Source organism: Emydura macquarii, unplaced genomic scaffold (genome assembly GCF_026122565.2).
Source record: "Emydura macquarii macquarii isolate MOO-44397 ecotype Brisbane River unplaced genomic scaffold, CSIRO-AGI_Emac_v2 contig_450, whole genome shotgun sequence".
NCBI lineage: Eukaryota > Metazoa > Chordata > Testudines > Chelidae > Emydura > Emydura macquarii.
This window is the reverse complement of record NW_027130587.1, coordinates 12,067,372-12,092,458: the sequence shown is the minus strand read 5'-3', so window position 1 is coordinate 12,092,458 and position 25,087 is coordinate 12,067,372. Positions and strand designations below refer to the sequence as shown.

Below are 25,087 nucleotides of genomic sequence, written 5' to 3'. Positions count from 1 at the left end.
AGGGTCAAATTGCAGAATTAGAATGAGGATTTCAGATATCCCGAATATGATTGTTACCATCATTTTTTGCATTGTGGTGGTGTTTCGGAGCTCCAGTCATGAACCAGGACCCCATTGTGCCAGGTGCTACACAAACACAGAGCTAAAAGATGGTTCCTACCCTAAACAGCATAGGCACATGCTCATGTCTGCAGTTTTGGGTCAGATCATTATAAACCATCTTGCATACTTGCCAGATTAGGATCCAGCTTTGGACTTTGAACCTTGGCCCCTGTACCAAATATATAATAATAAGAACACAGAAGATGGATTGCCCTTGGAACTGTTTAGAATGATGTTAAACAGAAGATCTTGGAACCCACCACTGCTAGCAAATCAGTAAGGCCACTGACAGAGGAATCCTTTATCATGTAACATGGGGGTGGGAAGATAGTAGTCAAAGAGAAGAACAGAGAGCATCAAGACTGGGCAGTGAGTCTCGGAGCCCGGGCTCCAGCCTGAGCCGAAATGTTTCCATGCCTATTTCTAGCACTGTCGTGAGAGCCCAAGTCTGTAGACCTGGTCTCTGAGACTCGCTGCCCCAGGTGTTTTGGTTTTTTTGCAGGGTAGACATTCCCACTGTGGTTTGACTGTAGCCTGGAGTAATCAAAACCCATCGCGTGAAAGCCCAGCTGCATCTCAGCAAACAGTCTCAAGGATTCTCTTTAAGGCTTTTCTCTTTTGGCGCCTGATCCAAAGCCCAGCTGAAGTCAGTGGGAGTCTTTCTATTGATGCGGAAGGCTATAGTTCTATCCAGTGGTGGCCCGGAAGGCTTCATGAGCCCATCTTACCTCTAAAAATATAAATCTCATCCCTGCCTATGAGAACTTTGGCTTAGCGAGCTAGCCAGCTGCCTCAACAATTTTCTCCACAAAAATTCCCTTTTAATCCTGCTTAATTCCTTCCTCTTATTTTGTGCTATTGGGCAAAGGTCAGGGAGAGACAACGGTTTATCTCCTGCATTGCATCGGTTTAGTGCCTCTGTTATTTCTTGAGTCGCTTGGGTCTTGTCCTAATCATGAGAGCTCAAGAGAATCCAAATTAACATGCCCACCATCCTACCACCAGAGGGATCCCTCCTTGGCAGTGCCTCAGCACCTCCTCCCCCCCAGCCCCATGCTGCCTTTCTCCTGAATAAAGAATCTGTTGAGCAGTGGTATTTCCCCAGAAATCAATTGTCACTATCCGCCTTCTCGCCTGCTGGGACCTTGATTCTTCTTCGGTTTTTAACTCCCTTTTCCTTCCCTTGACTTTTATTCGTGCTCATTCTCCAGAGCTGTCCATCTGGCGCCATTTAGGCACAGAGCTGGTTGAAATATTTCAGGCAAAACTCTTTCTCATCGAAAAGTGCAGATTCAGGTCAACCGAAACGTTTTGCCACTTTTGTGTTGAATTCATCAAATCGTTTGGTCGAAAACAAACAAACAAAAATTCGGAAACAGTCGAAACGTTTCATTTTGACATTTGCGAAATGAAATGTTTTGCCTCTGATTCAAAATAGCGTTTTGCTTTTGATGTTTTATTTCAATTTTATTACTTTTTTTTTTTTTTTTGGAAATGCTGAATTGTTTTGGGTCGACTTGAAACTATTTTTTTTTTTTTTTTTAAAGATTTGTTTTGGTTCAAAAAATCAGTCACTTGCAAAGCTCTGTTCATGAACTAGTCTGTGTATTCGCAGGAGTCACAACGTGTAATCCTGTAATGTTCCAGCTTCATAATCTGGGGGTTTGGTAGTTTCTTGGGACATGCCGAAAAGTAAATTATGGGGAAGCTCCAGAGTGCCACTAAAATCCTAATGGTCAGGTTCTGATGTCCTTACTCATGTTGGATAGTATCTTACTCTTTCAGTAATTCCCACTGGCTGCAATGGGACCAAACGAGATGTAAGGTAGTACCCAAGGTGAGTAAGTTTATCAGAATCCCACCAGAATGCACCAGAACAGTGTACTGAGTCAAATGTTCATTCAGTAATGTGCATAAAATGCTTTGACAATGGAAAGATCTATGGATCTTATAACCATTAGCATTATGAGCCATCTAAATTTCTTCCTCTGCATGAGCCTGGGTAGCTCCAATTCGTAGATTGAGGTCCCCATCTTAGAAGATGCTCCGTGAAGCTGGAGCCCAGTTGACTCCAGTGGGGGTTTGTGCACAGGCAAGGAAATGCTCACATGGAGCAGCTTGCAGGATTAGGGCTGTAGATGCGGACAAACTGCAGGTGTAATTGTAAAGGGTAGGGTGGGGAGCCCCGAGCAGTCTGGCTTTCTCTGTCCACTCCACATTGCTCACGGTAGTTGAGGCAGCGCATCAGTCTGTGTGAAAAAGAACAGTAAGTTCAGTGGTAAAGCAGGTCCTGTATTTATTCTTCTCCATTTTCCTGCAGAAATGGCTTCGGTCTTGTTTAATTTCACCTGAACCAGTTGAGGAGGAGATAAAATATTTGCCTAACCATATGGTTGTGATCTATACTGATTTATGAAAGCTGTGAATTAGTCAATGAGCACAACAGATGCAGCACTGCAAACTGCATAACATACTTAATTGCGTCACAAAGGTCAAAGAAGAAAATCTAAATAGCAAGAGAGGAAGGATGGACTTGTAATTGAGGCAGAGGGTAGGGACTACGAAAATCTGGAATCTAATTCTGGCTCTGCTACAAACTTCCGTTTTATTTTGGACAAGTCACTCAGTCTCTCGTGTCTTGGTTCACCATCTGTAAAATGAGGTTAATAGTACCTATCTTCTCTCAATCTTTCTTTGTCTTGTCTGTTTAGATTGTAAATGCTTCAGGGTAGGTACTATCTTCTACTATGGTGTCTGTACAGCACCTGTCCCAATGGGGCTCTGATATGGATGAGGCCTCTAGTGCTATGGGAATACAAATAATTAATGAAAAATAACACAAAAATCAGAGAGATCTGTGAATGTATGTGTAAAACAATAGAATATAAAAATCACTTGTGATCTCCTGTTACCAAGAACTCTGAATTCATACACCAAAACTCAGGTGTATGAGAAAACATCGCTTGACTTCAGTGGGTCCAGGATTTCATCCGACAGTACTAAAGCAAAGCACTGTCAAGTTCATGGGTATATCCCAGCTTGGCTATTTACATCTAACTGAAACTGGCCAAAGTTTATCATACAATTGGGTTTTGAGTAAAAGCTGGGACAGATGATTTAGGAGCTGCAGCAATGCTCTGAAGTTGTTTATTTGTTGAAATCTCCTGAAAAAGATCTTTCCAGGACTTTACATCATCTTTAAATATTGTGACACCACTTAGTCCCCTGAAAATCCATGAAGTATGTTTATTGGATAACTGTCTCAGTTGACCTGAATAATTGTAAATGACTACAAAGTAATGCAGGTATATTATTTTTAAAATGATTTTTCTCGGTTTTCTTCCGCATTCCATATACAGAAACATCTGCTATGAAGTACAACTCTATGGCTGATTCCGTAGTAGGCAGCAAATTGAGCCCAAATCTTGAATCCCTTACTCGGTCAATGCTCTCTGCCTTCAGTGGGAGTCTTGTCTGATTAAGGGCTTCAGAATTTGTATCTTAGGGTGCGATTCTGCACCCAAATCAATGAGTGAGCTCTGCATGTGGATAGAATTTTGAATTAGGCCTACTAGTTGGGTTTCCGGACTTTGCATTAGCAATCCATCATTTTCTAGGGTTGAGATGTCTTTTTCCTACAGTACTGAAAAGCCTGCCTTATGTTTGCCATCTGGAGTGAGAAATGGCTAGAACAAGGAGAACCTGTTTTACATTTGTGTTTTGTACTGGTACAAACAACTACTAATGGAATGTAGTGAAAATCTGATGGGGAGACAGCAGGGCAGACGCTCACTGAAGTAAATCAGTACAGCTTTGTTGACTTCAATGTGCAGTGCGTAGCACTTCAGTGATTTCGATGGGGCTTACACGAGCACAGGATCTGTCCTAGAGAATCATCTCCTTATGATTGCTTTGAAGTTAAGCTTTCTCTCCGCCGTTTTAGCAAAATGATTTAGGCCTTAAATCCTTTAAGTTATGTCAGCTTCGCTTAACACTAGGACAAGGGGAAAAAAAGAGCAGATCACACCATGATGCGTGTTCTCCTGTGCCTTAAAAAGAAAAATCAAGTGTTAATAGAAATAAAGCCAACAATGCTAGGTTAGTTCTACTGGAAGGAAAGGGGAAAATCCTCACCCATTATGACCAAACTTAGGGACAGGTTACTGTCTCTGGATCTGGTGTTTCCCTTTTGTTTTGACACAAATGATTGTTGTGAAAGCAGCTCTATTCTCTCTCTGGCTTGTGTAGGTCACATCCACAGTATATTGTAATGCATGGTCTGGTATTCTCCTAGTGCGTATTTCTTAGACTCATAGACTATAAGGTCAGCAGGGACCATTATGATCATCTAGCCTGACCTCCTGCACAACGCAGGCCACGGAACTTCACTCACCCACTCATGTAATAGACCCCTAATATAAATTCATAATCTACTAAGCAGTATCTGGCTTGGAACTATGTTGTATTAGATTGGTTTATTCGCAGCAGTTATTTTAAGATAGAAGAGTAGCAAATATCAGGGGTAAAATCCCGGTCCCGCTGAAGTCAATGGGGGTTTTGCTAGCAATTTTAATGAGACCAGGATTTCACCCAGATTCTGTCTTCCATTTCCCTGTGTTGACAATATATCCGGGAAGGGGTAAAGAGCTCAAGCTCCATAAAGTGGCCACGCAACAGCCAAACAGTGTTCTGATCCCTGGACCAAATTCTCTGCTGCTGTAAACAAGGGCAGCTCCATTGACTTGAATGGAAGTCACCCTAGGCTCTGAGATGGAGGATGGACTGCTGCTTATCTGGGAATATCAGCCACCGTGTTCATATCTTTAGGTAGATTTTCCAGGATTTGCAACAATTTGCAGTCCGTAGTAGAGGGCAGGAACACAAGTCCTTTTATAGACTTTGGATCCAAAAGGCTAAAGGAACTTTGAATACTTTGTATCTTTTCTGGGGGGAAGAAAGGACGGGGGGGGGGGGGGGGGACACATGACTTTTTCCTCTGCTTCTTGGTACTGATTCAGTTTTCACCATTTGAAAGTGTTATCAGCACAGACACCACACTCCATCTCCAGGCTCGACACCTCCTAGCTGGTGTCAATAAGATGCGAGGCAAGTCACCACTGGAGACACCTGCTGTTACAAGAGCAGACGTGTTGGCGTGTTCAGGTTGTGACGGCTGGCGCCTTTGTGGATGGAATTTGAGCACTGCTATAAAAGTCCTGGGCCTGATTCTCAGCTAGCCTAAATCTCTGTTTGCTCCCTTGAAGCCAATGGAGTCGTGCTGATTTACATCAGCTGAGATTTTGGCCCAGGCTCAGTGTCCCAGTGGGACTGGTCTACATGAAAGTACTGCTCAAGGGGTTGCAGGTTCCAGGCCCCATTCTGCCTCCTCCCACTTATGCTTTTACTCTACCCACTGCTCTCGGCTAACAGCTGATGAAAATAGTGATTACCGGACTAGATAAGACTAACCCAGTGATGGCTAATACCCGCTGCTTTAGAGGCAGGTGAATAAAACCCCACCATAGTGAATAACTTTGGGATACATTTTAAAAAAATCTTACCTGGGCTAATGGAGGATGTTCTGATTATTCACATGAGTGTCTAATCTTGTTTTTTTGAATCCTACTAAGCTCCTGGTCTCAGTGATATCTAGTGGCAGTGAGTTCCGTGGGTTAATTATGCGCTGAAAGTGTTTTTTTAAATCCGTTTTTAAATGTGTTGCCTTTCACTTTCATTGACTGTCCCCTCTGCAAAATGGGGCATAGACTCATTCAATCTACCTCCTTAATCAGGGCCTGATATAAAGCCCATGAAGTCAATGGGAATCTTTGCATGGATTTCAATGGGCTTTCGATCCAGCCTCGACTTTGTATAACATATCTCAGGCTGGCTACTTCATAGCTATTGTAGATGCTTCTTATAAATTAGTTTCAAGAGCTAGACTAGTTGGTATCCTCCCTCCCACCCCATCCCTTAAACAGCCCCTTCTCCAACATGTGCAGTCTTTTGAGCCAGGAAATGAGATTCAGTGCCTCATTTCACGGGGCTGAAGAACTGCTGCTTTATAGTCTCTTCGCTTCTTTTTATCCTTTCCATACATAACATCCCTTTGTAAAAGCAGAGTAAATTATTATTGTGGGCCTGATCCTAAGCCCATTGACGTCAATAGGAACCTTTCAACTCACTCAGACAGGCTTCGGATCAGGCCCTGTTTTCTTTTATTAGGAGAAAGGTTTAAACAGTCTCCAAAGATCTTTTAACTGAATGTTTTAGACAGACAGACAGATAAATAGACGTGTGTGTTTGTGTATACGTATGTACAAAAAGTTGTCTTACAGATCTATATCTATTTATAGCTGTAAGGTGGCTTTTTCTGAACCGAGGGCCCTCTGAAGGACACCACTCCTGTTATAGAAACCTTTCAAAGTTTTGGAAATTAACATAACTGAATGTTCACATCCCAGGAGGACCTGTTACCTAGATTTCCCCTGAATCTCATTAGATGCATCTGTCATGGTGTATCAGTCAGCTGCATATTATTGCGCTTTGCCATCTTATGGTAGGTTACCATAGAAACAAAGGGCTTGTTATTGCGAGATAAACAGTTGGACATTTTGGCCCAGTTACTTTGGGACTAACCTGGCAGGGATGAGAGTAAACTGAATTAAATCTCAGATTTTCTGATCCCTGGACTTGCATCTGGCATGATCACGGGTTCATGACAATTTAATTGTTTGACTAAAAGTGATTTAAAAAAAAAAAAAGAATCAGAGTATTTTTATCAAGTAATCTACCATAGATTTCTCATTGTGCATCTTAAAAATACAGAATGGCTGTCGTGGTTTTGTTTTCCGGGGGGAAGAGCTTCCTAATGCAGCTGCTTTTTTCCTTACAAACATTATGTGAGGTGTAGTATCTTACATCTGTATAGACTCATTACTGCAGTAGCCGAGTGCCTCACATCCTTTAGTGAGGTTAGCCTCCCAACACCTTTATGAGGTCAGGCAGTGCTGTTATCCTCGTTACACAGATGGGAAACTGAGGCACAAAGACACACTGCAAAAAGATCTCTGCAGTGCTCCACCACAGGGCTAAAAATAGCAACGTATACTTGTATAATATTTATATATATATATAAATATATCCTGCTTGGGCTGGAGTCCAGGTTCTGAAACCCAATAAAGAGGGTGGTCTACACTAATAGTTTTAGCCTGAGCCCATCAGTTCCCCCAGGCTCTGAGACTTGCTCCTGCAGGTTTTTGTTTTTGTTTTTTTCCATGTAGGTGTAGCCTGAGTGACTTGCTCAAGGTCACATGGGATCTACAGAGGAGCAAGGAATTGAATCCAGGTCTCTCAAGTCCTAGGCTAGCACCTTATCCATAGGATGATCCTTCCTTTCAATAGCTGATATTATTAAATTTCCATTTAGCTGAAGGTCAAAGCTGTGAGAATACAGCGGGGGATAAAGATTAGCAAACATTACTTTGAATAAAACCCATGTTTTGAGTGTGATTATTAAATATTTTTGTTACAGTAACACCCAGAGGCTCCAGCCTCTGTTGGAGTCCCATTGTGTCAGGTGCTGTATAAACACATAGTGAGAGGCAATCCTTGTCCCTGAAAGCTGGCAGTCTAAGTTGGAAAAATAGGTCTGGGAGGGGGGAGGAGGTGGAGCAGAAAGAAATGCTATTATGCCCGTTCTATGGAATGGAAAACTGAGATGTAGTGAGATTAAGTGATTTGACAAGGTCACCTGGGAAGTCGGTGACAAAGCTGAGAACTGAACCCAGATCTGAGTCTCAGTGCTGGAACTTTAACTACAGAAATATTCTGCAAGGGTAGTTTTCCTTTCAGTATTCACGAGCCCTTTTATTTGTTCTCTCAAAATGTAAGTACAAGGGTATTTTTATCCCAAACTTTTCTTTAAGGGTGGAGTCCTGCTTTGTGGTAATAAAAGGGTCTTGAGTGCTGTGTAGGCCAGAGCAGGCTCTCTGCACGGTGGTGGATTTAATCCAAAGGAGCGACTTGTGAGCATGTGTTTTCACGTGAATTTTCTCACTGTGTTTCCATGGCCAGCTTTCTGTTGATTTTGGAACCGTTCAGTCAGGCACCAAAAGCAGTCTCATGTGTCAGAGGTGTGACTGCAGCACGTGTAGACTAGGAAAGCTGGCTTTGATCTAGCTAGCGCCAATAACAATAGCCGTGAATCTGCGGCAGCATAGCCTAGTGGCTGGAGCATGTACCCAGGGTCCCAGGCGAGCTTGTACAGCCTATGCTGCCGCGATTTCTCTGCTATTGTTGTTCAAGCTAGCTACGTTAAAGATATGTCTGCACGTGCTGCATTTGCACCTCTGACTGAAGTGCAGACGCTCCAGCTGCCAATCACACAGTCCAAACTGCAAATATCTGAAGCAGTGACTGCAGTGAATAAACGGTGAGCCATTGATTTTATGGACACATATTTCAAGTCAACCTTTCTGTCTAAGTACTTTATGTCCCGTTCCTTCTCCCCAGCAAATATTGATGAGCATATTCTCACAACAGCCCTGTGAGATAAAGAAGAATGATCATCATCCACATTTAGAGTTGGGTCAAAAATTTCATTGAAATGGACACATTCCCTCTATAGATTTCAATTCCACAGAAACCGTATGTTTCCACAGAAAACTGTCCCACTGAAAATTTTTCAACCAGCTTTAGCAGAGATGCAGGAGTGGGTTAAAGATTCTGAAAAGATTTCCGTTACAGAATTGTACTATCGTATTTTCTCTGACTGATAATTAGCAGACACAATTTCTCTCTCTTCTCAAGGTGGTGGTTGTTGCTCTCACTCCATGTAACCTACAAACTCTATTCCATTAACTGCTTTTCAGTTATTTCAATGGTTTTCCACCTTTTTTCATTTGTGGACCTCTAAAAATTTCAAATGGCCGTGTGGACCCCTTTGGAAATCTTAGACATAGTCTGCAGACCCCCAGGTTGGAAACCACAGAGCTCATTTATTTGGAGTGCTCCCACAAACATTTCATTTGGTATTCATTGCCTTAGCACTGGTCCTGATGAATTGAATTTATGCAAGACTGCGTGGGCAAAAATGCTAGAAGTTAGCCAAGGATGCACTGGGCTTGGTTCTCTGCTCTCTTATGCTAGTTTTACACAATTGAAGAGAATCACACTAGTATTAAACTAGAGAAAGGAATGGCAAATCAGACATACTACAGATCTGGATCCACATTAGGTTAGCAGATCGTTTCTATTGACTGTCAATAGGCATTAAATGCCTACCTGCTCTCTGTGCCTAACAAAATCTACCCTTGTGCTAAAATAATCAAACGTGGGCCCCTAAAGTTAGACATCTAAATGGAAGTGTTTGATTGTCCAGTCCCATCAACGTACTATGGATAACCCATAGTGTGGGTGCCCAACACCTTTAAAATCGTTCCTCTTTTATTTAGGTGACTAAATATGGGTTTAGGGACTCACATTTGAAAATAGCAGCCCAGATCCATTGCACACTGGGAGTTTCCAGTGGAGGGTGGAAACATCTGAAATTGAGGGAGTGAAAATGACATGTCTGGCTACCTGCAGAACCAGTTTTTAGTTGCAGGTAAAGATCACCTAGTGCCTGATTTAAAGCAGGATAGACAGCCTCAGTGAAGAGCTAGCACCAGGTGCTACACCTAAGGAAAAAAAGACAGATTGCAACTTAAGTTATTCACTGACTACACCTCACTCTGTGCAGGCTAGCTACAGTGATCATCAACGTGTTGCCACATCCTGCGCTACAGTTATTTCCTTTTCCTTTGTGGATAAATGTTGACTTTTTAATGGAGATCAGTCCTCTGAATGTGGCTTTCTTTCTATGCTAAACACACCAGACCACATTTCCATCTTGGTTACGCCGATATGCGCTAAGAGCATTTGGTGGAGTTATTCCGGATTTACTCCAGTACGATTAAAATCAAAATCTGTTCCACCGTACATAATGTTCATGCTGTCGAGAGAGAGAGAGAGAGATGAGCAAACACTGCTCAGTCAATAGATAACGCCAGATGGCGAAGATGGAGAAAAAATTGTCGCAATGGTGTTGTCATAGAAACACAAGTCTGTTTATTTAACTTTTCGCTATCCCAGCAGTGTAAATCACCTGAAATGAAATTTACCTGCGGCATGGACTGTAGTTCTGGGTTCTGTTTTGGTTCCTTTAGTTGGATTTCTAAGGAAAGAAGGGGCCCGCTTTATGGTAGAGTGAAGTATTTATAATTGGGTTAGGTCAGAATCTTTTTCCAAGCTGCAAGATTTTAAAAAAAATTGTATCAAATGGTTTTGTCGCAGGTTAGATATTTATATTTAAAAACAAAACTTGACTTAAAAGTTTACAGGATTGAAAAAAATCAGACACATCTAATTTTCTCCCCTCCAGACTGTACTACTTTCTTCAAAAGCTGGGTAATTAGGAAAAGTGTTGAGATGGATCCTCTTATTTTTACAGGAAACAGGACCTGTTAAACAACACAGATGTGACCATTCCAGAGCGGCCTTTATCGCCACCATTCACTGCCCCAGCAACCATGAAGGTAGGTCATTTACGTGATACCCCACAGATTGCATCCTTTGGGTTTTATTCCTGCTCTGCTTTGCAGAGTGCATGCTGTCTGCAGTTGTGCGGGTGCAGTATCTCTTGAGGACTGGTGAAAGGAATTGTATTGCATACACACAGCCCAGCTTAAGGTGATCGTTTTGAAACTGAAGCCAGTTAATATCAGTGTTTAAAAGTAGCAGCTGTGTGTCTCAGGCGTTCCCGAGTGGAGCAGAAGTGAGTGGATTCTGGAGTTCAGCCTGAAGATTGTTCAGCTACCATGAGTTAGGGTGGAGTGTGGCTGCAAAAGTCTATGGACCTTACATTGCCCTACACCTCAGGCAGTCATTTACACCTATGCAAAGTGGCTGTAAAACAATACTAAATCAGAAGGATGATAGCACTTGGTGCCCCCTCTGCATGGGTGACTGCACATGCTGCAGAGTAAAGGAGCAAGGACAGAAGGAGACTCTATCCCTAATACTCCTTTATAGCGGCTGGGGGACTTAAGTCTGGCTCTTTCTTAGCATCCTTGCTAAGAAGGAGCCAAAGAAGGAATGGGGAGTGATGGAAAGAGAATGAGTGCCTGTCCGGACACCCTCCAATCACCACCATCCAGCACCAGTTAATGGAGATGAAACATGTTGCACCCCTCTGCACGAGTGGGGATGCTGTCCTGCTACTGTGCACAGCCCCGGCTCCCCTGGGATGAATTCTTGCTGAGTCAGCTCCAGCGGCATTCAAAACTTGGGGGAGTTGTCCTTGAAGGGCTATGCAGCAGAGAAGGGATTTGAATGCAGAGCGAGCGGTTGCTTCAGGAGCAAGGAGACGGGATGTCACATGGCCTCCTGCGGGGAGGACTTTGTTTGCTTTTTTTGGCTTAAATGTGGCAGTATGCAAGATTTCCTCACACTCTGGGATGCATTATTGCCCGATATCACCTGTGATGAAATTCAGCCAGAACGCATAGTCCAAGTCATCCTACATCATCCTCTCTCTTCACACACTTTCTGACCCCACAAACTCTTGGATGGCGTTTCAGCTCAGCACTGAGCCAGAGCGTGTCAGCAAGGGAACTGTGAGCAGATGAATTCCTAGGAGGGTGACGCAGAAACTCCCAGAAGTGGAGGTTGGAGGAGGGGGCTGGCTGAGGGTAGCCACCAGCTTTCATGCACTGGAGGAGGCTGGGATGGTGAAGATTTGGTAATTGGCGGGGGTGGGAGGGGAAGGCACTGCTCCTTACTGGGCATGCCTACAAAGCATTGAGAGTGCTTGTTTTTAATTGTAGAAGACTGGAGCAAACAAGTGGGGAAATGAAGGGAAGGAAGAGAGTGGCAAGGGATTTGGGGAGAGATAAAGAGTAGGGAGAGGTATGAAGCAAAAGAGAGAAGGAGGAGGAAGGGGAGGTGAAAAGGAGATTGTAAGAGAGAGGTGGCGAGGGACCGTTAGGAAATATTCTGCTATTGTCTTTTCTCCTGCTTTTGTGGGAGGGAAGGCACATTTCAGCAGAAGACTTCCCCAGACAGCCACTGAAATCCTCAATAATTAAACCTCAGACATTCGTCAGGAGGAGTGCGCACGCATGCGTACACACTCCCCCTTAGCTCCCAGAGATGTCCCAAGGAATAATTAGCTTTGAATGTGTCAAGTGCTATGTAAGGGCTAAGCATTATTATTGTGACCCATCCGGGCCTAGGGTAGCCACCTGAAAATGCCAAGGGCAGGGCAGGCTGCAAAAGGAAGGCAGATTCTCCCAGCACTGGTGGGTGACACTGAAGTCAGACCTTGAAAATGGAGTCTTACGTGCTTTGTTTTAAATTGTCAGAATGGTCCAGTTTTGTGTTTAACCCCCTGCTCCCACCCCCCATGGGCAATTGAATTTTGAAGTTTCTCTCTCTAAAAAGGGATATCCTTTTGTGCAAAAAAAAAAAAAAAAAGACAATGGGCCAAATCTCTGCTGTTTGTAAATGGATGAAACTTTACCTGTGTCAATGAAGCTGTATCCGCTAACAGCATCTGATCATTTGACCCTAGGCTTTTGAGATTTGGCATTGAACCTTTTTTAATGCATATCCATGTGCATCCCCAAATTCTTCAGTTCCAAAGTTTTGCTTGATTTTTTTAAGGGAGAAGAGCTGTTTCCTTGAAATTCTAGGTTGTAAGATGACCTGAAAAGAAAGACAATATTTATGACAATTTCCCCTTCCCCTTGCCCCCTCAAAAAGAAAAGAAAAGAGAGAAAATATTTATTGCTTTTGCTTAGCACAGCTGGGCCTTTCTCTCCTGCTTTGTTTTGATATATTCATAACAGGAACGAGCCCTGATGTATAAATAAAGAGAAGACCTGCCTTCCCATAGGAAACCATTTGTCCCAGAAGGATCCGTGGAGTAACTCTCAGCCCTTGCAGAGTAATCCTTATGAGAGGGATTAACATGATTTTCAAGGAGAACTCCTGCCAGGCAAGCTTTGAGTGGTGTTTTCTTTACGTTGTAATTATCAAGTAATATTTTCCGGGCCATGCAATTTTGTATGAGCTGTTTGGGCCAATGTTTTGCTGTGTTTCAAGAACAATGCGTTCTTTTTTTCTAACAAAGCGTTAATGAAGGCTCAGACAATATGACTTTTAGCCTGAGTTTGGCAGAAGAAAGACACCCAGATGGCCCGATTCCCATGTCACTGCTGCTTTACAGCAGAGTAATTCCATTGGATCTGGCTCAGTTAGTATATTTGCCTCAATCAGCCCTCTTCTTGAGACCCATTTTGAATGGCCATAAGAGAACATTTTGTGCGTCCAGATTATTTATAGGTATGCAGCTACATCTCTATGCAACTCTCTCTATATTTTGAAGATGCTGTGTTGTCCATTAGAGCACAATCCTACACCTCTGCAGGGAATTTTGACATTGATTAAAAGAAGTAATCAGACTTAGCTCTTATATAGCACTTTTCATCCATAGATATCAAAGTGCTTTACAACAGGTGTAGATATTTTACAGATGGGGAAACTGAGGTGAAGTGACTTGACCAAGGTGACCCAGCAGGACAATGGCAGAGCCAGGAATTGAACCCAGTCTCCAGAGTGCCAGTCTAGTGTTCTGTCCACAGGGCAACATCGCCTCCTTTGAGCTAGGTGTGTGCCCTCACTGTGTAATATTGTTGATCTTATCTTCCTCTCCCCCCTCCATCCTCCTCATACATTCCCAACTCAACTTATTTTATTGTCTCTTTGTTGCATCTTGTCTCAAACTAGATTGAGAGCAGAGGCCCAGTTGGGAGCTGTAAAATAATAATGAATTACTAATTAGGAGAGGATTGAGAGTCGAGGTAACCGTACGGAAATGAATCCTAGACGTGTTGGCACATTTTGCCAGGCAATTTTTCCCCTGGATTTCTCCCTGCTCTTATCACATTAAGGTAGGGGGCATGTGATCGCCTTACGGTTGTTTTAGGGCCATCTTGCTGTGTCTATTTTGAAGGCAGAAAGAGGGCAGAGAGGTGGTAACTTAGTCAGCTGCGCGTAGCACAAAGGAACAGCGGTTAGTGGGTTACCAGGATTTCTTGCCTGAAGAACCGGCACGCACTTCCACTGAAGTTAAGCCATTCTGCTTTCCTGGAAGAGGTTAACAAGAAGGAAAGTAATGACACAACCCATTCAGAGCTGTGAATACAGGGTGGATGCATTTTAATAGACTAAGAAGGGAGCTTGTCCGCTGTCCTCAATGCTGAATATTGGGGAATAAGGGGAATCTGTTGGTTATTTTGAGTTGGTTTTAGAAGGTGAGCGTTTGTCACTCTTTCCCTGGTATTGCCTGGTAGTTAGGGCAGCGGAGTGGGTGCCAGGCTTTCTGGTGGGTGTTTCTCACTCTGCCAGTGACTGATCATTTGACCTTGAGCAAATGAGAACCTAGAAGGGGGCATTTATGGCACATCCCTGAGCTGAGGGCAGTGCAGAGCTGCCCTGAAGCAGAAGGGACACTGGGAAAATAATTTCTGAGGCCCCAGGCAGGGGATGCATCTTGCAAATTCCTCTGAGCCCATCCAATCTGAACCCCACAAGTGCCATATCTGTGTAACTCCACTGCAGTCAGTGAAGCAATTATCTCCAAGTGAAAACAGTGCCTCCATTTACTTGACTGTGAAATGGGTGTAATAGTGGCTAGAGAACAGAAGATGAGAAGAAAGATGTTCCAGTGGTTAGAGCGCTGACCTAGGGCTTGGAAAATCTGAATTCAAGTCCCTCTCTGGCACAGACTGCCTGTGCGACCTTTGGTAAATCACTTAATCTCTCTGTCCCTCAATTCTTGCAATGCCCTGCCTTGTAGGGGGTGTTACAAGGATAACTACGTTAAAGATTGTGATGTGCTCGGATACTATGGTAAAGGGGGCCATATAAATACATGAGATAGTATTGACATAGAAAGTATCAATAACACACTATGGATTATTGTGATACTAGGAACGTAGGAGTTACCATATTGGATTATCATTATTATTATTTACTATTTGTTTTGAGTTAGCACCTAAGAACCCGAGTCACAGACCAGGATCACAATTGTGCTTGGTGCTGTACAAACACAGAACAAAAGATAACCCCTACCCCAAAGAGTTTACAATCTAAAGATCAGTCCCATGGTCCATTTAGTCTAGTGTCCTGCCACAGGCAGTGGCCATCACCAGATGCTTCAGAAGAAGGTGCAAGAACCCCACAGTAGTTAGAAGTGGGATAATCTGGCGTCTCTTTAGTTTTTCCAGATGCCACTGAGTTAAGAGACAGAACCATCTTCTTCTCTGGTTGCCAATAACGGCCCACCTCATTAGGATGGTGTTCACATCCACAGCATCCCTAGCGCTAGGCTGCGTTGTAAATATGCCATTTTAAAAATCAATTGATATATATTTTTTATAGAACTGAGGAGGAGGAGGGCTGCCATTAATCAATAGTTCTGACCTGGATGTGTCATCGAGCTGTTAATGAGTAACCAGAATTCAGTTTCCAATTGCAGCAGGAGAGCTGAGTGTTTGCACAGATTAAGGTTCCCAGGCTCCAGCTGGCCGAGGAAGGTTGAACAAAATGGAAGAGAGGCTCTTTCGTTCATTTTGAGTGGGAGCAGGGTGGGGGAGAGGAAGAGGTTTCCTGGGGTACTAAACACTATGGAAAGGGTGCTAGGTTGGCGGGAGCCAGAGGGGGGATTCGGACCCCGGGGGGAACTCGCTGGTGCAGATGGAGTTCTTTTCACAGCGAAGCACAAACATTTCTTGCATTGCGAGTGCTGAGCCCTTCCAGTCAGTGTCACACGAGATGGTTGGGGCCTGATCTAAAGGGTCATATGGAGATGGCCATGCAAGACGGGAGGGGAAGGAGCCATGCAGGAAACCTTTCCATGGCCGCACAAGAGCAGTCTCTTATGTGGGGAGCACAATGACCCCCAAACGCTCCATTTGTTAAGGATGGTGTAGCGTGTACTCGCCTGGTGGGTGCTGAAAAGTCTGGGAGAATTTGTGCCTAGCCAAGGTGTAAGCTCTTTGGAGCGCCTCCTAGGGGCAGGGTGGCAGATGAGGATGATGATATGTAACACTGCCCTGACTTGAGGGTGTTGTGAAAATTACTTCAAGTTGATTAGATAGTCTGGAGATGAAACATACTCTAAAAGAGCCATGCTCTGGATAGCACAGCTACAGCATGGAAGACACAGTCATGTGACCCACCTTTCCTATTGTTATGAGAACTTGTCATCATCCAGCTAAGACACATCGGGTGAAATTCACCCCTGAGAAGAGAGCTAGAATCTCGCACCAGTAAGTCTTACATAAGCCTTATTTTAAGGACTTGGTGGCATCTCAACTTCATATTCCTTCCTCTCTAGAGAGGTAGATCTCACCCTTTGAAAATAAGGCACGGCCATTTCAAAGCCTCTCCCAGGATATTTATTTTTTTGGTGGTAAAATAACATATTCACATGCCAGTTTGCCAAAGTGTTGTTTAACTGAAGTGATTCAACTGAAAGAGGTCAACCAGGCATGGAGATCAAAACAACAGGCTGAGCTGCTGCCAGGGGAATGAAGATAGATGGTTTCTGTGCTCTGCAGAGAGCCAAGCTGCCTTCTGGAGGGGGACCTCTGTTGGTTAAATTTATAACCGATTGTAAACACGTCTATTTGTTTATGTGCCCTGAGCATGAAGCGATGTAAGTATTTTTTTATGTTGACGCCCAGCAGTTTAAAAAAAATGCAGAGGAGGGCTAAGAATTAAAGCAGTTTAAGGAGAAGGGGAAGGCTGGTAGCTGAAAGGAAAGAGAATTCAGTCTTGTTATTTAACTTCAGGCTGCTCCTGATCAGAGAGTGCTTAACATGTCAGACTATGGATGGGTGGTTAGCATCACTTTCCCCCCGCCCCCTCAACTGTTCTTTAAAGCAAAGTGCAGATGGCACCAAATATTCTTCAGCGCATAGCTTCAAGTCAAACCATGGTCCTGGAGAAGTTTTTGGATGGCAGGTGGCTTGAGCAATTGACAAAAGTGACTGTCTGCTGGCTGCTCAGAGGTCTGTGAGTGTGCGGTCTCAGCCTAGGTCCCAGCAGACAGGTGTGTTGATCACAAAAAGCACCATCACTGGGTGCGTCTACACCCTGGAACTACCCTGCCCCCACCGCAGCAGTGACTCTCAGAGCCTGGGGCAACTGATTCAGGCTCCTACTATGAGGTTAAAAATAGCAGCATAGAGTTCCTGAAGTCCAGCGAGCAGGAGAGTCTCAGAGCCCAGGCTCCAGCCCGAGCAGCAATGTCTACACTGCTACGTTTATCCCCGTGGCGTGAGCGCCACGGGCCCCAGTCTGTTGTCCGTGGCTCTGGCTGCTGCAGTTTCTTTTCTGCAGTGTGGATGTACTCAGTCACCTTTTCTTTTGGCAAGCTCAGTATAACTCACTGGTGAGTGACTGGTACAGGTCCCTTTCTGTGCCCGATCCATGGAGGTTATGAGTCTGCTTAGTCCCAGCTACAGAGCCTTGGTGCATATGCTGCAGCTGTAGCAGCTTGAGCATTTACTCTGGAGGTCCCCGGTTCAATCCCTGGTATGGTATCTAAGATGGCATCAGCAGAGATGGCAAACTCTAAACGAGCAGTGACTCAGACTAAGGAGCTCCTCACTGCTTGAGTCAGGGCCCAGGATTGCCAACCATCCAAACATCTACAGACAGGCAGTAAAAAAATGTACTATTTTAACACTGTCCATAAAGCCGTGTTCAGAAGTGTTCAAAAGTGTTCAAAACTCAAAAACTTCAGTGCAGATTTTCATAGAAAACTTAATTTTCTGCAAAAATATTCTCAGAAAATGAAAATGAAATATTTTGTTTGACCATCTCTAGCGCTGAACCAAGTTATTCAGAGTTTTGGATAAGGCTGGTCCTTTTCAGCGTGTGCAGCTGTCTCAGTTCCATCTATGCTTTATAGTACTGAAATTTACATTTATGGCCCAATTCAACTGCCAATGCAGTCAGTGGAAAGAGCCCACTGACTTCAGTGAGAGTTGAACTGAGCCCTTAATATACGGCATACTACATTCAATATTACTGGTAATTAGAGCAGGGAATAATCTACTGTGTATAAGTGTGTTTAATTTGGCCTCTTTTCTTGCTTGAGACATATCCAGAAACAGATCATGATTTTGTCACATTTATTTGTGGTTCATAGAATCATAGAAGATGAGGGTTGGAAGGGACCTCGGGAGGTCATCTAGTCCAACCCCCTGCTCAAAGCAGGACTCATCCCAAGCTCGTTTGATTAACATCTCTTAGAATATTTTTACTCTTTGGCTTCATAGCATATGTTTGAAATTTACAAAGCATTGCTTTCCTGTGATTGGTCAGATAAATCATGTTCCCCCCTCCCCCCATTCCCTAATCAGTAAACTTGCAAGCGCTTTCAGTGTGAATTTTGAAATTAGTTTATTGTGAATGTTTATGCCGGTGAAATAATAGCTCAAAGATCTTTGCAGAGAGGGAGGATAAAAGGGGCAACAAGTGTAGCAGAAGGAAATTAATTAAAAAATCCCGTTAAATATTCATGGGCTGTTGTTGAAATGTTCATTGAGCTCTGCTATTCATTCAGAATGTCAAGGACTAGTATGGAACTCAGCTGAACTGGTGGGCTTTCTTCCCTATTTCCCTTCCCATAGTGTCCCATTAACATGCTTGGCTACCATTTGCATTACAGTTACAAAGCTTTTGTTAGGCCTTCTCTTCGCATGGTTTAATAAATGGTTCATGACACTCTCACTCAATCCAGTCATTACTAGAGTTGGCTGGAAAACAGATTTCCTGCCCTGTGAAAAATTGTGAATTACTTTTAAATCTCAATTTAACAAAAAAAGCCAAGAATTTCATTTCCCCCCCACCCCAAAAAAAACAGTATTCCAAAAAATAATCATTTTGCATAAATGGAAATATTTTGTTTAGATTTTGGCCATTTATACATTTCTCAATATAAAATAAATTTTAAATGAAAAGTTTTAAAATTTAAAAAAATCCAAAATTTTGTCCCAGTGTTTTTAAACAAAATTTTGCCCAAATCTATATGGTTTCATGAAAAATGTTGGTTTTGTTGAAACAGCATCTTCACACACAGGAATGTTTTCTGACTGGCTCCAGCTGCGACAAGCGCATTGAGCTGTCTGCCCACTGTAGCCTCTTCAACAGCACAGTCGTGTGTCCATCGAGTCTGTGTCTGCACCAACCACTCTGACTGACTGTATGAAGCAGTGCATTCTGGGAAATTCTGGACCACAATTATGTGGAACCACAGAGGAAATGGAGCGCACAGAGAACATGCACGGAGAGTAGGCAATACATTCTGGCGTCCTAATGGAAAGAAAGCTTGGAGGAATGGAGACAGGCCAAACCAGTTATTCAGGCATGAGTACCACTGATGTTGCGAAAGAACCGTGTGCTGAACCGGTTGCAGGAAGACAACTATGTGCCAGTGGCAGATTTTTTCCCCCCTCTCTGGTGTTGCTGCCAGAGACACAGAAACACATCAAGCAGATTTGCTGGCTGAATTCAGGCTGTCATCCAAGGAAATGAAGCAAATGCCGCCCCCGCTTTGTTTACCTTATTCATAGGACAGGAAGTTTCAGTTGATTGCATTGATGATGAGCAAACCTCCATAGGTCTGGAGGTCTTGTTTAGATTTTGGCCATTTATACATTTCTCAATATAAAATGAATTTTAAATGAAACGTTTTAAAATTTTAAAAAATCCAGATTTTTGTTCCAGTGTTTTTAAACAAAATTTTGCCCAAATCTCGTCGGTAGTTCTCAAAGCAAAAAAGCATCATTATCCCTGTTTTAGTGATAGGGAAACTGAGGCACAGATAGGTCAACTGTCTAGCCCCGTGGTTCCCAACCGTTTTGGCTGGAGGGCCACAAATATCATTTTTGCAACCCTGGAGGGACACCAGTCTCTTAACTCATAAAAAATGTACTGATGTATACACCATTGAGGACTACAAATCACTAAATATAAAAGGTAAACACTTTGATGCTAGTGTGCTCATTTTTACATTCACTATTTTACACCTACAAATTACTCACAGTACGTCACACGCTCACACACTCCTAGACAAAGCACTAGTGTAGGTGAGTGACTGTCACTGCACGCTGAAGCACATGGCCTGGCAGCTAAATCACGGTGGGTGGCCTGCTAAGTGCAGGCCAAGCTGTAAGGCACTGATTTTGAGAGTCCTGCCCCTTCTTAAGCATGGTAGATCCTGGCTACTCCACCAGCAGCTCCCCTTTCCCCCTCACTGCAGCCAGACAGAAGGAGTTTGGTGAGGAGGCTGCCTCCTTGCTGATCTCCCGTCCCCCTGGCTGCAGCAGGGAAACCGCACATGTCCTGTAGCCCCGTGCGCTCCACGTGGGTCCCTAGGCAGTGGCTCCCTTCTGCAGCCAGGGGGATGGGAAATCAGTGATCCCCTCTCTCCGGCTCCAGCAGGGACCCCAGCACCTATGGACCCGGGAAGAGCACTTCGCCATGCTCCCTGCTACAGCCAGGGGGAGGGGAGCGCTGACCTCCCGTCCCCTCGGCTGCAGCAAGGAGCCTGCACCCATCTTGTAGCCCTGCGGCAACGCGCTCCGCCTGATTCCTTAGGTGGCGGCTCCCTTCCGCAGCCAGCAGGAGGGGAGCCAGTTGGCCACTTTGAAAGACCCAGCGGGCCACTTTTGGCCCACAGGTTGGGAACCACTGGTCTAGCCCAAGGTCACCCAGCAGCCAGCGGCAGAGATGGGAATGTAACACAGGTCTCCAGAGTCCATGTCCAGTGTTCTGTCCATTAGGCTAAAGTTTTTGGAGCTAAGGAAGTCGCTTGCGCCCATCTCTAGCTCTCACCAGTTAACTCTAAAATCATGGCATTTGACAACAGCAAGGTGCTTCGTTTCCTACAGCAGTCATCAGTTCTGGCATATCGATACTTCATTTTGTGTCGCGTATCCGTCATCAGGAATTATTAGGTGAGCAGAAAAATATACGTGTAATAAAATGCTTACAGATTATCAGAGTGTCAAATCTGCTCTGTGTTAGGGCAGTCATCAACCAATGCAATGAACCTTTCTTCCTTTCTTTCTTAGGAAGAAACTGTCTCCACTTCTCTGCCCAAGATACTGTAGCTTGCCCAGGAGATTCTCAATTGCTTGACCCAGAGAACTAAGCGTTTTAGGCCGATTTAGAGTCTGGGTCCACTCCATTCTGGGTCACTATTTCTTCTCGTTCGCTGCAATCCACTGTTCAGCAACGTGCAGAGCCATCACGCAGCTGGTAAATGTTTTGGGCTACGTCCAGAGCTGCTATAAACTGGGATAGCTCCACTGACTTCAGAGAAGCTACCTTTATTTACAGGAGCTCAGGATCCAGTCTTCACAGTACAGCAGCCTGCAGTGGCAGATTAACCAGGGCCAATTTGGGGGCCCCTGTAGGAATGCCGGAACCTGTGCAGAAATGGGGGGACCACTAGTACTGGAACCGGTGCTGGACCCCCACCCTCCTGTTCCACCTCTATCCTCTGAGGCCCCACCCCCTGGCCTGGCTGTGGGGAGCCCCAGACCCTCCACCTGCTCTAGGTGGGGTGGCAGGCTACCTGAAAGCAGTTTCTGGACCATGACCCTGCCACCAGGCTCCCTGGGCAGCTCTTACCATGGCCCGGCTTCTGGCTTGGCCAGGGTGCGGGGCCTTGGGGGAAGAGGAGGAGCAGGGGGCGGGGCCCCATGACAAAGGTAGTGCAGGGGGCCCAAATGTTCTTTGTGCCCAGGGCCCCAATACATCTTAATCCGTCTCTGGCAACCTGTACGTATTCGGCTGACCCGCAGAGAGTGTCCCTGATTAGGCAGGGTTGCCTCTTAAAGCAAGAGTAAATAAAACAATGGAAAATAACACCGTGAATGTCCTCTTCAGATGCTCCTCAGTTCTGCTGGCTGTTGTTTGTAATATACACACACGTACCAGGTTATCTGTCTAGGTGTCCAGGGACCCTGGAGGGGATTCTCCTTCCTGTAAAGGAGAGATGTTTTTGGTTACAAACCGGTTCAAAATGTGACTTTTGTTGCTCTTGAGGATTTACCCATCATAACTTAGCGACCTTCCTCAGAGGACAGATATAGGGGAGGTGGGACCCATCCTGTTCACGTAGCAGTCAAGGGAAAACCTCCCATTGATTTCCGTGGTAGTGGGCCCTGTAGAAGACAGGTCGTTGATTCCAGCTTTTTAATGAAGATCGTGACATGACAATAAGTGAAACGTCAGGAGTTAGTAAGACAAGGTTCTGGTTTTATTGCAACAGGGAAAAAACTCAGGCCAGTGTGGGGGGGTGGAGAAACCTTGTCTTTCTGGCTTTGCGATGATTGCTGCAGATGGAATAGAGCGGCTGATTATTTTTCCAAATGAGCTCTGAAGATAAAGTGTCAGCACTAATATTTGCACATTGAAATTACAAACAATTTGCAGAGGTTAGGCTAATCTTTCTGGAATTAAGCCTCTTCCTTAAACCAGGCTCTGCTTATTTTTTCTAATCTGTCAGTCACTAGATCCAGGGTGACTAGGAACCTGAAATGCTGTATTAGTCAACTGGCCAGCGTCTTCACTGGCAAGTGTACTGTTTGCTTTGAGATCATAAAGTCCCATCCATGAGCTAAATTTCCTGATAGATCAGACTGAGCGTATGGTCATAGTTCTGTTTTGAAGAAGGCCCCTGGGATTCACGGCATGGATGAATCTGTCTTAAATAACAGGGAGTGGGAGAGACAGGGAGGGTCACGGCCCGGTGACTAGTAGACCTGGCCACTTTGTAAGCATACGGTGGCACAATTCTGCATGCTGGCAAGTGACTCTGTTCCTGAGAGGCCCTGTCCTGTGGAATAAATGGAGTATGCTACAAGTTGGGAATCTGACGGAAAAGTGCATTAGGAGAGCTATGGGCCTGATTTGAGGCTGTGGTAAGGTAAGATAAGCCAAACCAACCCCTTTCCCCCCCCAACCCCTGAAAGCACAACTCTGGTGCACTTCAGGGTTGAGCCACTGATTTTATCGAACCTGGTCCTCCTCTTACTGAAGTTAAAGACAGAATGCTCCTTGATTTCTGTGGGAGCAGGATCATATCTAATGGGGGGTGAGGCCACTCAGGCCCAGATTCATCCCTGCGCTGATGCAGGGGGGACTGAAGGGAGGTGACTCGTGTCTCCCCTATTCAGAGGTCCTGGGACTCTCAGTTGCACTTCCCGCTGCCTTAGCCGCAGTGTCATAGCCGCAGTGGGGAATCGGTGCAGAACAGGACCACTTTGGTCACACCAGTTCCTGCACTTGATCCCTCCCGGACCCTTTCCGATTGCCCCCAACATACTCTTGACTCACCCCTTGCAGCGGATGCTTCCGTGGTGATGGAGCAGAGCTGATATAGCTCCCTATGCCAGTGAGAATTCGTCAGGGGGACTCATGGCTGCCTTGAGGTTACTTTATACTGGCAGGAGGGTGATAAAATTCCCCGCTCAGAGCCTTCCAGAATCAGATTCGAAAAACATAAGTCAGGTTTGGAGAACTGAGCTGAAAGCCTTATATATTCTGTCATAACTGCAACTTTATCATGTTCAGTGAGACCTCCTGGCATCTCAAACCTCATCTTTGAGTCGCAAACCACTGCAAAACCAGCAAACCATAGCATAAGCCTTTCTGCGTCCTGAATAGCTTCTTTCTCCCACTGTGAAGAACAGAATGTTTGTTTTTCTCACATGGGCTGAAATTGACAAGCTTTGTTACTGTAATGGTTTCTATCAGGTGTCTCTGTCTCCGCTAGAAGAAACATATTGTTGGAGTAATTTATTTTATGATGCAGAAAGATATTAAATTGTTTGGTAACAGTTGGCTTAAATTCAATTTTTTGTGTGTGTGTGTGTGTGTGTGTGTTCTCCAAACCCTACAGTCTCATAAGAGTTTGTTCTGCCTGCAATTAAATTATCTTCTTTTTGAGAATTTCCCTCCTGAGTTCTCAAGAGCTCTGTGGATTGTGAATGTCTGTGCATTTTATTATATGGCCTGTGCTCTAAAAATGTTCCACTGTTGATGTTGTTTTAATGATGTTTGTGACAGAAATTTTGTCTTCAATGAATTTGCAAGGAGGGAATTCTGAACCCCAGTAAATCTGAGCTACTCTGCATTTACCATTCCTCCTAAATAAAAAGATGATAATGCCATGCACAGGGCGTCTTACTGCCCATCTCGGAATGAAAGAAGTGTTGCAATGGGAGCAGTGCTCATGAAAGTATATCTAATAACAGTGCCTTCTGATTGCCTGGAGTGGGAACATTTCAAGTCTTTTCTATGTTGTTCCATGATCTCTGATTAACAGATGAGAGAATCATCACAAACGTCAGAGGGATAAAGCGTGATGTATATGGTAAAGTGGCCAGTTTGTTCATATGATCAGTGAGCCACAAGGAAAAACTATAACCCACTTCAACCATTGCAGATTTGGCCAGGCAGATCAACTCGGTGGGCATAAGTAAGTAATAGCACAGGAAGCGTAAAACAAGGTCTGGTTACATTCTCAGCCTTTCTTATTTTTCTCTCCATCCAGTCTTGCCCCCTATGCTCTCACCTTATTGATCCATTTCTGTCCTCCTTTCACTCTTGGCTGGGTGCTTCTAGGTGCTCATACACTATGGTGATGAGGGCTATGCAAGTGCTTAAGTAGATAGAAAGGTAGGTAGATAGATATCATGCTTCCTCAACTGGAACATACTCCCTGTTTCCCTCCCATCCATCAAGCAAACTCTCTCATTCTCCTCCAAGTTCACATCTTCAATCCCTCCTCTGTTCTTTTCTATCAATAATTTCTCTCTCTCTTTCTCCCCCTGAATTTTGATCAGATTCTATA

General features: G+C 44.4%; 1 protein-coding gene across 7 annotated transcripts in view; it reads left to right on the top strand.

The window, feature by feature from the left end:
• Nucleotides 1-25,087, top strand: part of RAP1GAP2 (RAP1 GTPase activating protein 2) — a 204,673-nt gene that overhangs the window by 110,243 nt on the left and 69,343 nt on the right. For all 7 annotated transcript variants that reach the window (XR_010917989.1, XR_010917987.1, XR_010917988.1 and 4 more), the window contains one exon: nucleotides 10,595-10,679. Coding sequence is in view for 4 of the 7 variants with exons in the window: in XM_067538009.1 (XP_067394110.1) it covers nucleotides 10,595-10,679 (85 nt within the window). In the remaining 3 variants the exon portion in view is untranslated. The remainder of the gene's footprint in view (nucleotides 1-10,594; nucleotides 10,680-25,087) is intronic.